Source organism: Chaetura pelagica, unplaced genomic scaffold (genome assembly GCF_000747805.2).
Source record: "Chaetura pelagica isolate M959 unplaced genomic scaffold, ChaPel_1.0 scaffold55, whole genome shotgun sequence".
Lineage (NCBI taxonomy): Eukaryota > Metazoa > Chordata > Aves > Apodiformes > Apodidae > Chaetura > Chaetura pelagica.
In genome coordinates this window covers 5,011,068-5,025,614 of record NW_009953571.1, presented here as the reverse complement: position 1 = coordinate 5,025,614, position 14,547 = coordinate 5,011,068, and the positions used below count along the sequence as shown (strand labels likewise).

General features: G+C 42.3%; 1 protein-coding gene across 1 annotated transcript in view; it reads left to right on the top strand.

Annotated features, from left to right (window-relative positions):
- The window catches only part of LTK (leukocyte receptor tyrosine kinase), a 62,453-nt gene that overhangs the window by 44,454 nt on the left and 3,452 nt on the right, over positions 1-14,547 (top strand). Inside the window, exons 17-26 of the mRNA XM_009999612.1 lie at positions 183-281; positions 795-947; positions 1,701-1,811; positions 2,445-2,631; positions 3,476-3,566; positions 5,913-5,977; positions 8,491-8,620; positions 10,996-11,093; positions 13,688-13,780; positions 14,358-14,459. Coding sequence (XP_009997914.1) covers positions 183-281; positions 795-947; positions 1,701-1,811; positions 2,445-2,631; positions 3,476-3,566; positions 5,913-5,977; positions 8,491-8,620; positions 10,996-11,093; positions 13,688-13,780; positions 14,358-14,459 — 1,129 coding nt within the window. The remainder of the gene's footprint in view (positions 1-182; positions 282-794; positions 948-1,700; positions 1,812-2,444; positions 2,632-3,475; positions 3,567-5,912; positions 5,978-8,490; positions 8,621-10,995; positions 11,094-13,687; positions 13,781-14,357; positions 14,460-14,547) is intronic.

Genomic DNA, 14,547 nt, shown 5'->3' with positions numbered 1-14,547 from the left:
CTAACCTTGATATTGGCTAGGTCAAGTGATCATTTGTCCTTTGAGGATGTTATTAATATCACTGGAAGGCTGAGGAGTGACCCCAGGCGATAAGAGCCAGGAATGAATGCAACACTTGAGAGGCACCACCATTTTTGCAGCATGCAGCACTGATCAACTAGGCATATTATTTTTTTCCCCAGGGGGACATGCCTCTGATAATGATGATATCACAGCTGGAGGGCAGGATGGCATCTCTTTTGTGAATCCCATTGGAGAGATCTTCTTGCATCCCCTGGCAGGTACAATATAGTTCTTATTCCTCTTAGTTCTTTTTTTTCACCTTTTTTCTCTCCCTCTCTGTTTCTTCTTTCCTGCTCCCTCTCCTCCTGTCTTTGCTTTTTATACATTTCATTCAGGCATATTTCACTCTGCAGGTTTGATCTTTACCTGTTGTCACTTCTTTAAGTTTCTTTAAATATTTCTGTAGTGTTCTGGGACCTTATTTCCTCATTTCCTCTCAATTTGTAAGCTGGGAGAGACACCAGTCATTAGGTACAACTACCCATCTTCAGCCCCAGACATTTCCAGGTAAATTCACTTCAAGACCTACTGTTTCCTTGAGAGACCCAATACCTTCTTTCCTCCTGGCCCAAATCAGGCTCTGATGTGTGCACACCATGTTGAACTATCTGCTCTCCCCCGGAAGAGAAGCTGTAGATGCCTGTTGGATTTTGGTGGGTTTCTTTCCCTTATGGGAACAAGGTGGGGGAAACCAAACTAAGCCCACCTCTTGTGTCTGATTCCTTGTTCAGCCATGGAGAGTCACGGAGAGGTGGAGGTTCAGATCTATCTCAACTGCAGCCACTGCCACTCAGACAACTGTAAGCGGGACCCTGACACCAACCTGCCAGTCTGCCAGTGTGAGATGGGGGCTGTGCTAGCCAATGACAACGTCACTTGCACTGGTAAGATGTGAAGTTTTATCCTCATTGGCTAACACCTGCATTCTTTGTTTCATCTCTCCTCCTGGCTTTTTTGATGGTCAATTCCCCAAGTTACAGCTAGTGGCTCCAGTGAATACAGTGTGATGAGAAATGTCAGTCAAACATAGGACTGAAAATTCCTGATGTCCTTTCCTTACACACTGAGCTGCACCTCTCTCACCATCTCCAATATTCAGGCTTGGATTAGGTAGAAGGTAAAATGTCTGTGAAGAGACACACTGTGAATTCCCTGAATGGGCACAGCGCATCAGATATTTCAGCGTAGCTACCTCTCCAGCATAACATGCCACCTACTGCTGCTGAGTTATTTAAGCCACTAATTACTTCCTTCCACAGCAGTTTCCCACTGTGCCCGTTCAGCTGATGGCTGGTATTCATTGTCATTTCCTACCACAGTCTCTTGGGACTCCAATGCATCAAGACTATAGAAAATTTCAATTTGTGAGCAGTGATGTTACCCATTTAGAAAAAACGTGAAGAATGAATATGAAATCTGTGTTTTACCAGTTAGTTTTCTATCTTCACCATGTCTTTAATATTGTTTAGGTATTTTTTCAACCTCCAGGGCTGTAGAGGGATTTGCTGTAATTTTTATAAGATGGTCTGGCCATGACCACTGCATTATTTTCTGAAATAGAAGCAACTTTCAGAGGGACATTTTACAGCAGCTCAGGTTGTTTTGTGATTAATGTACCTCTGTTTTTCTTTTCCCAGTGCCCCAGGGTCCTATCCCAGAGGGAAATCTGCCTCTCCCACTCCTCCTAGCTGTGGTGGCTGTGATTGTGGTGCTTGGAATGATCCTCACTTGTGGCAGCTTATCTATCAGTAAGAAACACACCTTAATCATGCTTTAACTTGGCTTTTCCCAGCTGGACTAAAGGAGACCACCTAGTCACGTGCCACTACTTTTAATACTGGGGCCAAGTGTTCTGGTTTCCTAAGGTAATCAGAGGGACAGAAAGAAAGAAGTGATAGAAAACATCACCACGCCACAGTTGGGCACAAGCATAGTCCCAAAGGGTAAGGTCTGCTCTGTCCTGGTATACACTACAGGGAAAAGAGCTTGCAAACTCTCTTAGCAGGTTTTAATTTAGCAGCCACTACTACACAGGCTGAAGTCACAGTCTGTAATTCAACATTCAGACAATATGCTTTCTGGGACTCAAAGCCAGCAAGATATCTTGTGGAGCACCCTTTTCTCAGCCAATGTACAAAAGAGCAGAGGAAACCTAGGTTGCTCCCAGGTGATGAGGACTCTGCAGGAGTAAGACTATTTTCAGATCCAGTATTAAATCACTACAGATCATGAAAAAGAGTGTGATACTGGTGAGCTAAAGATGCTTCTTGAACATTTATAATTATAGAGTTGATTTATTTCTGGTCTTTGTGGCCAGCATTATCTTTTCTCTCCAAGTGTTGATTTGTTGTGTCTGTTTTTGTTTGCCTCCCCACCCACAGTCTATCACCTTAAGAAGCAGCAGCTGGAAGGAACCAGAGCACGACTGCAGAGCCCGGAATATAAGCTGAGCAAGCTCCGCACATCAGCCATCATGACCGATTACAACCCCAACTACTGCTTTGCAGGGAAGGCTGCCACCCTGAGCGAGCTGAAGGAGATCCCACGGAAGAACATCTCCCTGCTCCGGTAAGGCTTGCTGCAGGGGTTGCTCTTTGGCACAGGAGAGGAAAGGCAGCCTGACACAAAGGCAGAGGCAGGGCTCACGTGCTTGTTTTACTCATCACCAAACATCCAGGACAAGAAAACCAGGGCCATGTGTCTGACTAACTGGAAAGCACGAGGTCCAAGCCAGCCAAAATACAATAGCTGTGACACATTGTGCTCTCTAACATATTTTGATTCCATAAAGTTCTCAAGCAGAAGTGTAAGTTGCTGAGTTTCCTGTTCAGTGTTTTCCCACACAACACAGAGTATTTAATTTCTGTGGCTTTAGCTGATGTCCTGAATTAAATTTCCCACCTGGTAGTAACTCCCTTCCAAATCTAGAGCAGTATTTCTTTTTCAGCATTTCCCGACACAAGGAAATTTCCTGTTGCAAGGAAATACGTGCTAGGTTGCTGTTCAGCTCCTTTCCATCCAGATGGTGTTGATCAAAGATATGTAAAATCCAGAAGGAAAAACTTGATGATTTTTACGTCTTACAATGTCTCCTGAAGATATCAGCTGGCAGCTTCTTTACCCTGTTGTTCTCCAGTTCTTTCTTGCCTTGCTATTGACATACTTGGTGATAGGGCCCTAGGATTGAGCAGACTGCTTTATTTATTCAGAATCATTAAGGCTCCAACCTCCCTGCTTTAGTGGTAGAAAATACTGAGAAGTTATTTTCAGAAGCTTTGAGATGAAAACAAAGCTCTGTTTTTTATTCTATTTCTTATAGCAGGTTCTGTCTTGGACTGGATGAATAGAAGAGCTTGGCCAATGCTGGATCTAGAAGCACAGTAACATCTGTTCTCTCTCTTTTTTCTCTCAGGGCACTAGGACATGGTGCATTTGGTGAGGTTTATGAGGGAACTGTAGTAGGCATTGCAGGGGATCCCAACCCACTTCAAGTGGCTATCAAGGTCAGTACCTACAAATTTCTTATACAACAATAATTGCCCATGAGAGCCTTATTATCTTGGAGACACTGACACATGCATGCAGGTGTTGCAGGTTTCCACACATTGGCACATTGAGGAGTTATAAAATTTGATGGCACTAGCAGCAGGTTGGAAGTAAAGCATTTGCCTTGTTTGCTGCATGCCTTGTGGCTGTGAGTTGTGATCTAACCAGGAGGAGAATCTAAAAAGGGCAATCTGTTTTGGAAGCTCCATTCCTGTAGCTCAGGAGGGATAGAATCAGTGCCCTCAGAATAGAAGTTGTGTGAATTAGTCACCTGGAGACTGCATAATAAGATTAGTTATAATAAAATAACAAATTCTCTATCAAGATAAATATATCCCCCTTGAAATCAACACAGAACTACCCGGTCACCCCAGCAGAGACTCTGCCACAATGGCTTTTCTGCCACAATGATTTATGGATCTGAGCAGCCCAGAAAAAATGAAACTTAAGGGAAAAAAACAGCAACAGACAGACATTTTGGGGACTTTGTGGAATAGAAGAGGATTTCTAAATCTTGTATAAAGAAAAGACAAGAAAGCCCTGGCAAATATTATTATGAAACATTTATGTGACAGCAAACAGTAAACATTTATAGTAATGCTTATATCTTATTAGTCCTGCGTTTTGGTGGGTTTAAGCGCTTTCTTCTAAGTTTTTCAGATGACATTGCCATATTTAAAAAATTGTATTGCTTCTCAGTTACATATCCTTTATGCTGAGAGCAGTGTTTGCCTACCATATCTGAAACTCTAAGGTAGTGTCTTATTATTGCCGTGTTAAATAGACTGCTGTGAATATATATTGTGATATCATGCTAATTTCCCTGTCATTAAATGGGTTGGCTTTCTGTGACATTACTGCTGTTGCCTCAGGATTTGTCACTCAGGATTTTACTCAGCCCTGAACTTAAGGATGCTTCATAGCCTGCTTTTGTTCTTTTACAAGCTTGTGACTCAGAGAACTAAATCTAATTCCATGAGTTCAGCCCAAAATGTAGCCTTCATTAATAAGCAGTTATACTCTTACTTGTTCTGTCTTTCCAAACCCTTTAAAAAAAAACTGTGAGAGGATCCTGCATTGTGGCATTTTGTTATGAACTTCCACGTGTCACTGAATTAATGTGCATGAAAGCCCAGAACAGGCACTGGTAAGCAGTTCTAACTGCCCAACCCAGTTTCACTGTCCAGACTGGACACCAGAGGAAATCAGAAATAGATGGGCATGGTGTTCAGTTGTGATAATCCAGTGAGGATGTCACCAGTTTTGAAAGTCTCAGCAACAATGGCTATTTGTTAGGGCCCTGTCTGCCCACCTGTTGACCCATTTCTGTGTAAAGTGACACCCTGAACAGACAAAAAGGCTGCTCTTCTCTGTGGCTGGAGACTGGTAGAGTATCCGTGGGGCCCAAGCTATGACCATGCTCACCTTGCTTCATGGCTGAGTGTGTTAGTCCTGCTCAGTCTTGGTAGATGAAGCAGGTGCAGACTGGGAATAAATTTGAAATTATATTTGCAACACACTCCACATATTGTTTGTGGGTATCTTGCTGATGCAATAGATCATTTGCACTGTGCTGCATGAAGCAATCACTTACTTCAGACAGCAAAATGCAACCTTGTCTTCTGTAGCCCACGCTGCTGACGACAAGCACCGATCCTGTGCCAGCCCCACCACACTGAGCAGTGAACACCCCACCACTTTGCCTGCAGTTTTGGCAGCGGGCACTGCCCACACCTGCGGCCAAACCATCCCCTCATGCTCCAGGAGTGTGCACAGCACCAGGTGCTGCCGCCGCCGCCTGCGCTCTCACTTCATGTTTATCAGTGGCAGATGCTGCCCGAAGCTGCTGGCAGGAGGGAGAGCTGTGAGGCCACCTGGCACCATTACCTAAGTCATGTGGCTGTGCGTGTCATATGACATGGAAGCCTGTGTTGCAATGTGGTCACAGAGAAAAGGGAGAATAAATGAACACCTTTCGTTTTAAAGTGCTTGCCAGAGCTGTAATTTCCCACCTTGCTCCAGAATACTGCTAATAGTTAAAAGTACACAAAAAAACCCTTCAAGCAGGTCACCAGTTTCCTTTTTTTGAGTTTAACTACCAAATGGGTCACGTGCAGCCAAATAAGTGGGGCACTGAAAAGATGAGCCTCTCCTTGCAGGCTCTTGAAGTCATTAAGTCATTCCCAGGTTAGATGCTCATTCTTTTTTTTATATATATTTTTTCTTCCCTTTTCCTTTGGTGGTTGCTTAAATGTTCTCAATTCTTTGGTGGGATGGTCCTCACTGTCTTTACCTCCTAACAGACGCTGCCTGAAGTCTGCTCTGAGCAGGATGAGATGGATTTCCTGATGGAAGCATTAATTATCAGGTATAGTTTAAGGTTTTTATACTGATGGGGGGCAGGGGGGAAAAGAGTCATGCAGGCAATAAGAATCAATTATCCACTTGCTTGGGTTCAGAAAAGAAATCCAGTCTTATTTTTCACCAGATGGCATTTTAGTAGCATATGAGTTACAGATTTCAGCTACTTGTTCATCTCAAACAAGGTAACTGAGGTTCTTGTGTTGTACATCTGTTGTTTAATACCAGTATGCAACTCTACCCCACACAGCAATAGGCTAGGGAAGAGAATCAGAAGGGCAGGAAAACTTACAAGTTGTGATAAAAATGGCATAATAGCTAAAGCACAGGTTGCATGTACAAGAAAAGCAAGGAATTCATTCACTACTTGCCATTGGCAGGCAGGTGTTCAGCCAGTTCCAGGAAAGCAGGGCTGCATCGTGTGTAATAGTTACTTGGGGAGACAAATACCAAACTCCAAATAATAATCCCCCTCTTCCTCCTTCTTGTCTCAGCTTTTATTGCTGAGTACAGAATACCCCTTCGGTCAGTTGGGATCAACTGTCCCAGCTGTGTTCCCTCCCAGCTTCTTGTGCACCCCCAGCCTGCTCGCTGGTGGGGTGAGGTGAAAAGCCTTAACACTCTGTAAGCATTGCTCAGCAATAGCTAAAATACCAATGTGTTATCAACACAGTTTTGATCATGAATCCAAAACACAGCACCATCTGAGCTACTGTGAAGAACATGAACTCTCTCCCACCCAAAACCAGTACAACATTGGAACAAAAATTTCTGACGGTTGGTTCTGCTGGTCATGTTCAGATGGTTAAAAAGGCACAATGTTTTTGCACAAAAACGTTCTGCATTTGAAATGTTTTCTTTTTCAAAGAATCCCATTGCCCTATTACTATGTATAAATCACGTGCCAAACTCTGCAACAACTTTTCAATGCTGAAATGAAAAGCAATAGGAAAGCTAAAGATTAGAGCCACGTGTGCAGTGACTTAGAAGTTCAGCCTCTGCAAGACCAACCCCAAGTTAGCATAACAGGCTGTGTGCCAAGGAGGTAAGCTTTCAGGCTTGGATGCTAGGGCTGAAGCTATATTATCTCTTGCAAATAAGAGTTTCTATTAGAGCTTTGGCAGCTGAAGAAGGAAGAAGTGTGGCTTTCAGTCAGTAGCTACACACATGAGCAGCTTTTCTGTTTTTCATGTCTGTAGAACCATTTGCAACAAGTAAGCACATTTTGCAGTGAAGGTCCTGGGTTTTTACCCTTTCTTTGCACAAAAACAGCTGAATGAGACACTCTGAAACCTCTGCAGGGATAAGGTTGCTCTCTGTGTGTAGCTTGTACAGATGGAACACAGCCCTTCTCCCAGGGTGGCCGCTTCTATTAGATGTGTTCTGGCTTTTGATGTCTTTGCAAGCTTGACAGAACAGTTGTAAGGTCTCATCCACACAACCTTGTGACAGTGAACTGTGAGATCTATAACACCCACCTGGAAAAGATGACAGACAACCATTCCTATTACTACCTGTGCTTTAGATATTCCAGTCTTGGAATTTACTGTATTAATCCAAATCCACAACTTTAAAACAATAGTTTAGTCAAGGGTATCTTTAAAATTATAGTATAGTTATGGTTGATAGTAAGTGAACAGAATTTATACATTTTTAATTTGTGCAACAAGAAGTTCTTCTTCTCATGTCTGGCCCAGCTCATACCTAGATGCTGTTTTTCTGCTATCAAGGCATGAATCTCACGACACACTGCCACTTCCTAATGGCTGCAAGAACTTTGGCAGCTGAACAGGAGGTTAACACTGCTGTATTTTTTTAAAGAGCAATTTCAATCGATTGCAGGGTGCTTTAATTCACTTAGTAGCACATGACTTTCTCTTCCCCAACTTCCTTTCCATTTTTAGTTCCTGTGTTATCCAGGTAATCGCTATCCAAGGGAAGATGCTGCTTTTAATGACTGTGTCTTACTGAGCTTCTTGACAATTTCAGCTTTCTTTTGTAAGAGGCAGAAAGCCATCACTTAAGCAGCTGCTGCAGTTAAGCATTAGCTAAGTCCCTTTAGCAGACTAGATACTGAACTGAGGCCTCCAAACTATATAACAACATAATTAATACAACCAATTTTGAATTAAAATCCCCACCAGTCAGGATTTTTTTCACAAATGCCAATAATATTTCCATACTTGAAGTGCTAAGCTTTATTTTCCCTCTCACATCACCTCCATCTTTCAGTCAGTGTGTCCATTAAATTCTCTCTTCACAGACAGAAGGCTCTGCTTTCCTTTCATGCCTTCCATTGAAAGCTTTTCATGGGCAAAGCCAGGCAAATCCCCTGATCTTAGGACTGTCATAATCAAAGAGGCGTTTTGATATGGCTGAAGTAGTAACTTGTTTGGTAACTTGCACTGCACCAGGTTTTGCTTCAGTCCAGGTTGTCAGTGTTCAAGCGAGTATGACGGATGCTGGACAGGTACAAATGCTGTCTTTCCTCTTCCATGTTGTTGTGGCCTTGGCTTCCAGCAAGTTCAATCACCAAAACATCGTGCAGTGCATCGGTGTCAGCCTGCAGACCCTGCCTCGCTTCATCCTGCTGGAGCTCATGGCTGGAGGAGACATGAAGAGCTTCCTTCGGCAGAATCGACCTAGGGCGGTGAGAGAACTTCCCTGCTGGGCTTGGAGTTGGTTTTAGTATCACTGGTTTTTTATTTGTATGAGCTGGAAGCTGAAGCCAAGCAGGGCTGCATGTGTCTTCCAGCTCCTACAAACTTCTGGATGAGTCGGTCTGTTTTCTTGACGTAAGCAGATGTTGGTGGCAGAAAATGAGAGCAGTGCCAGCATCCTGGTCTGCTAGTAACTGAGGAGGAAAGAGTAAAACCTGCCCTGTCATTCCAGAATTCTCTGTCAACTGGACTACAAATTAAGGAACTTTCTTCCCTCAATGACTGCCTTATTTTCTGTGCACTGTGATGGTGTGTGGGGGCTGAGGTTGTAACACTGATAAGCAGTAATGGGAACTTGTAGCACTGGGTCCTCAGCAGGTGTGCATCACCATCATGTGGAGAAGCACAGATTTATGGTAGTTGAAGAGCTGAATGTGCATGTAGCACTGTGAGGATTTAAACCAATGCAAATGAAATTATCATGTCCAATATTTTTGTTTGGAAAAAAACCCCTTTATAAAAAGCTGTCATGAGGGCGTTGGCATCTCTGATTTCTAATGTTACATTAATGGCAACCAAGCACAGTGATTATTTGGGATTAACTCTTTTCAGTGTTCTTATAATGAATAACTGATTCCAGATAGGTGTTCTTGCTTCTTAACAGTATAATCTTAAGCACCACTGTTAAAAAAGTATATATGTCTGCTTGAGTGAAGACTTAAAGAAGAGTTGGGCCCAATTCTACATTATTTCATGTTATTTGAGGTGCTTGCACTGCCTGCCCTCAGGGGCAGGAGGAGGCTGACTGGTGCCTTATGTACTCCTACACCATATGATGCAGTTGCACAGCTTCTCCACACACACCCACCCACCAAATAGTTATGACAATACAGCTTCATGTGTGTATACTCCTAAACTGGGATTAACATGTTGTTAAAAGATCAAGCTTAATCTCTTCCTCATGCAAGAGTAAATATACTAACTAAATGCATTTGCAGTGGTACAACAGCACCCAGATGGAGGAGATGGTATATCTTTATTTTTGGCATGTATAGTAGAAGTGGTACAGTTTCTCTGAGTAGATAAAGTCTGTGGGCAGCAGATAATAATAATAAAAAAATACTCTTATTTAATATTATGTATAATTGTGACGTAAGGAAAAGTTATTTTTTTAAATATGTGAAACAAGCCTGCTGCTATGCTAGCTGGTATGCTTGCAGATGGCAAATGCAAGAGTTAAAGTCCCCTTAGTACTCAAAAAAATGTCCCTGCATTTTTTCTGAAAGGAGAACTAGCCCCATCATTAATGTATTTCATGACAAGTTTCCCTGGCTGCAGAGAAAATGCACGTCCATCCCAGCCTTCCGACAGACGGATCCCAGAGCAGAGATTCAGTCTGGAAGTCTGTGGCTCTATTTCTCCTCCTTGTTCTTCATCTCTGCTCCAGAAATCCTTACTTTGTAACTATTCATAGTTCTCTCCTGGCAGAAGCCCAAGACCTTTGTACAGTAATTTGCCCAGCCAATAAAAATAATGCTCAGTGACTGTGGTGTATGTTAGTGGTTTGAGCATGAGAAATTACAGTGATAACAACATCCAAAAAAAAAGAAGCCTTAAAAAGAGCTACTTATTTGATACCTCTTGGGCTTTTGATCAGCAGTGTAGTCATTTCTCCTCACCCTTCCCGAGAGCGATATAGAAGTTCCTGGTGAAACACCAAAGAAATTTCCCTATGGGTAAATAAATGATTGGATGAAAGTAAGCATGGCTCTTGGAGAAAGACTTTCTTTATTGTTCTTACTCAGGAACATCTTACTCAGGTGGTAAAGGGCTAGCACCAGTCCTGGACTCCTGTGGTTAAGCATCCCTTTTTTCCATACTGCTCCTGAGGGTAATCTCTGTCCTTCCACAGAATGGATGAGTTGACGAATGTCGACTGCTGGTGCAGGGGTCTACACTCGTGTATCTTTCCCTCTCTGAGTTCATGTGTTAATTTCTGTTGAACATTTATTAACTCTTTAAAAGCGGGTGGGTTTTTTCTTTTCTGGCTTACCTTTTAACCCTGCAACACCAGCAGGGAACAGCTGTTCTCTCCCACCTCTATAATAGGCTATCCAGGCCAGGCCATAAATGTCTCGTGCACTGTGCTCAGAAGTGAAATCTTCTGAAAATGTTCTGTATTAAATAAGGTTTTACTCATTTTCTAACCCTTTGCTTTGATCTTCTTATATTCCTCTTTACTCCTGACTCACTAACCCTACCTCTGCCTTGTATATATCTCTCCCTTTTTTTTTCTTCTGCCCCTCTCTGATTTTGCCCTGCCTGAACTATTCTTCCCTTACCATTTTCTGTGTGTATTTTCCAGAACCAACCATCCACGCTAACAATGCAGGACCTGCTGAAGCTAGCTAGGGATATTGCCTGCGGGTGTAAATATCTGGAAGAGAATCATTTCATCCACAGGTGAGGAGAAACAGTCCCTTCTGGTGTACCTCAAGCTGTGTGAAGTTCACACAGTTTCTATTTGCAGTGGATTAGATACAACTAATCTCCAGAGGGGACTCAGAGATTTCCTCTACCAATACAGGCTTTGCTTAGGTGTCCGGGCTGGTCTCACTGATTTTTGGTAGGAGCTGGGCTTTTTGCACTGCTGGGGACAAAGGCATCTTCTGCTTACAGTAACCATTTTCAAGTGTTAATCTTGAGGTGCCTACAATGCAGACACATTTGAGATTAGCCCCTATAGTCCACTAGATGGTAGTGTCACTCTGTGTTAGCTTGTAAGATGGTTAAGTTATTTCTCTCTTTTCTGATCTCCCTATCTTGATCTAATATTTCCCCGGTCACACCAGCACAGGACAGTGCCTCATATTTGAGCCACTGCCTAGAGAAGGGTAGAACAGGGATAATATGAGATAAAACCACAGTTCTAAGACTTCCTTCTCAGCTTAGCACCTGACCTACTGTGTGGTCTTGGGGAGACAGGATTTGTCTGATCATACCTCTTTTTCCTCTTTGTAGAGCAAAAAAATTGCAGGCTTCAAATAAGAATAAAACATTATAGAACAGGTAAACGTTATTATAGGTTGCATTTTAAAATTCCTGAGTGGATATTGGACTCCTTTGCTTCTGATTAAGAGTTGTTTCAGTTTGCAATGTTGTCAAGTGACCGAGTTCTTTCCCAAGTATGAGCTCCATGCTGAGTTCAGACCGTGTGTGTACAAGAAAGGAGAGGCCTGCACACAGGGGGGTCACACAGGCTCCAGCTAAACCAACACTCAGCCTGGAGTCAGGCAAGCGGACAAGGGATTCACACCCACACACAAGCACGTGTACGTACACATGACATGGCACAGGGTGCACAGGCAGAGTTCGGGGAGAGTGGGGAGAAACTGAGGGAAACAAGTGGCAAGCAGCAGTTGGAGCAAAAAGACATGAAACTGACATATGGGATATATTATGGCTTTATGATAAGAGCATCTGAGACCATTTTTGGTTTCCTTTATACTGGAACAGAAAGTAAGTTCCTTTGAAAAAAAAAAAAAAAGGATTAGAGTTTTCTGTCATTAAAAAAAGAGCAGTAAGAGTGTGCAACAAGTTCTGTCTCTTGGATCTCTTGGTAAGTACACAAGAAGATCAGTATCCTAACTGGAAACTTCAGAGTTAATTGCTACAGCATTATTTTTAAAAATCCTTACTGTAATCCTTTCTCAGCCTCCAACCACCTGATAAGCGTAAATTTTTGCTTGTGCTGCAAGAAGTCCAATAGAAACTTAACAAAGATTTTCTCCACAAGTGTTTTATAAAACCAATTTTAATTTCTCCTGAAAGTAGATGTTTCCTTGTTTTCTTACCATATGTCACTGCCAGTTATCATATAAAGTTTCTAATGTTTATGTCAACTAATGGACAGACCAGCTATTACTGCTCCAGACCAATCTCCATTTCAGGAGAGAAATGGAAGGAACTGGTGCTTGACTTATTTTTTAACAGCAGCACATCACTTTTAAAAAACTCTCTGGGTTAGTTCTTGCACTGTTAGATCTCTAGCATAAGCGATCTGGGAATTGACTTGTTTTCCTTTAGCCAAAAGTTCAGGAAATCAGTACAGAAGGAATTTTGTTCAGGTTCTGTACTGATATTTGTTCATGGTGTCAGTATTACTTAGAGTGGATGAGGAAGAGAAGGTTATCAGTAGAGATAACAGGTATCCTGGGGGAAAACGTAGCGTAGTGGGGCTACGGAGATGTCACTAGGGCAGGTCTTGTCATCTAGGAGTCACAGACAACGATGGAAGGAAAAGATCAGCTTGACTTCTAAATCCTGAGGGATTTTTCAAGGCTGGCAGTGGGGAGAAACATGTGAGTTGTTCAAGGAGTTTGTTTTTCTTGGCAGTCAAGAGGACCCCCACAGTGCCATGATTTTTAATGAGTTCCTTTTCAGAATGTGTATTTAAAATGAACACAAATCCTTTAGTCTTGGCTATGCAGTCATCACTGCGATTTGCCACAAGCTGAACCTGCATCCAGATAATGGCTGCTCCCATATGTAGCTTTGCTGGCTTGCACAGAAGATACCCAGAAGCAACAATGCAACAGTTCACTGAACCTGCTCCTACACTGACTTTTCAAGCAGTTTACTAAGAATATCCAACAGCATCACATCTGTAACTGATGGAGACACTGCTGAGATGCCACTCTTTAATAAAGCAAGCAAGAAATCTGTCATAATGTTGGAGCAAAAGATGTTGGATCTGTCCCTGGTCTGTCACTTACACTGTTTTCTGCCTCACTGAAAGGAGAAGGGAATGGGGAATGCTTGGAAGTCAGTGAGTATGAAATATAATGTAAATGCAGTTTAAGAATTATGGTTAAAAAAATAATAACGTAGCTGGCATTATTTCTTATTTTTAGTAAGGCTCTTCTCATTTGTGTAAAATGACTCAACTAAGGCTTGCAGGAACTAATATTCTTTCTTAATTCCTTTAGCCACTTTAGAGTTTAGAATTAAATATATATTTTTTTTAATTAATTTTTTTTTTCATTTATGTTTCAAAGAGATATAGCTGCAAGGAATTGCCTTTTGACCTGCACTGGAGCAGGACGAATAGCCAAGATTGGTGACTTTGGGATGGCCAGGGATATTTACAGGTAAGGGAAAGCCCATTTCAGTCCTGTGAACAACTTGGAAATCTGTATCATTTTGACCAGTTTGAATCTGGAATCTCAAGCAGTGGAACTGTCTGTGTCTAAATTTGATTACTAATTAACTAACTGGAGTTAACAGACTGTAAATTAACTCATGCCAACTAGCCAATACACTTCAACTGTGTTTATTCCAGACTGGCCTCCAGGGAACACTGAAAACACATGTGGACACTAAACCAAGCAAATTCATTAGCTAGTTGCTAATAAATAATCTTGCATTTTAAAAATCACATCCATAATTCTCAGTTTATGATGTCAAGAAGACTTGCTGCATCATCACCCTCTGCAAAGCACTGGGCAAACATGATGTCTTCAGCTGTGCACCTACCACATCCTCAGTTTCCATCCCAGTTGCAAAGAGTGTAAAATACTGCTTCAATGCACTATTTGTGTGATAGCTTTTCCTTTTTCTCCACTTGACCCCCATTGCCACATGCAACTCCCAGCTGTCCTTGCTGGGATGATAAGATCTTTTCTGTATCTGAGCCCCTTTGTTCTCCATGCATTTTTGCTTTCCCAGAGCAAGTTACTACCGCAAGGGAGGAAGAGCCATGCTTCCTGTCAAGTGGATGCCACCAGAAGCTTTTCTAGAGGGCATTTTCACCTCCAAGACTGATACCTGGTAAAAAACATACTTTAATCACTTCTGCTACTCAGTGATAAGGGTCAAGAAATGTAGCGCTCCAGAAAAAAAAAAGGTCTGCTCAGCA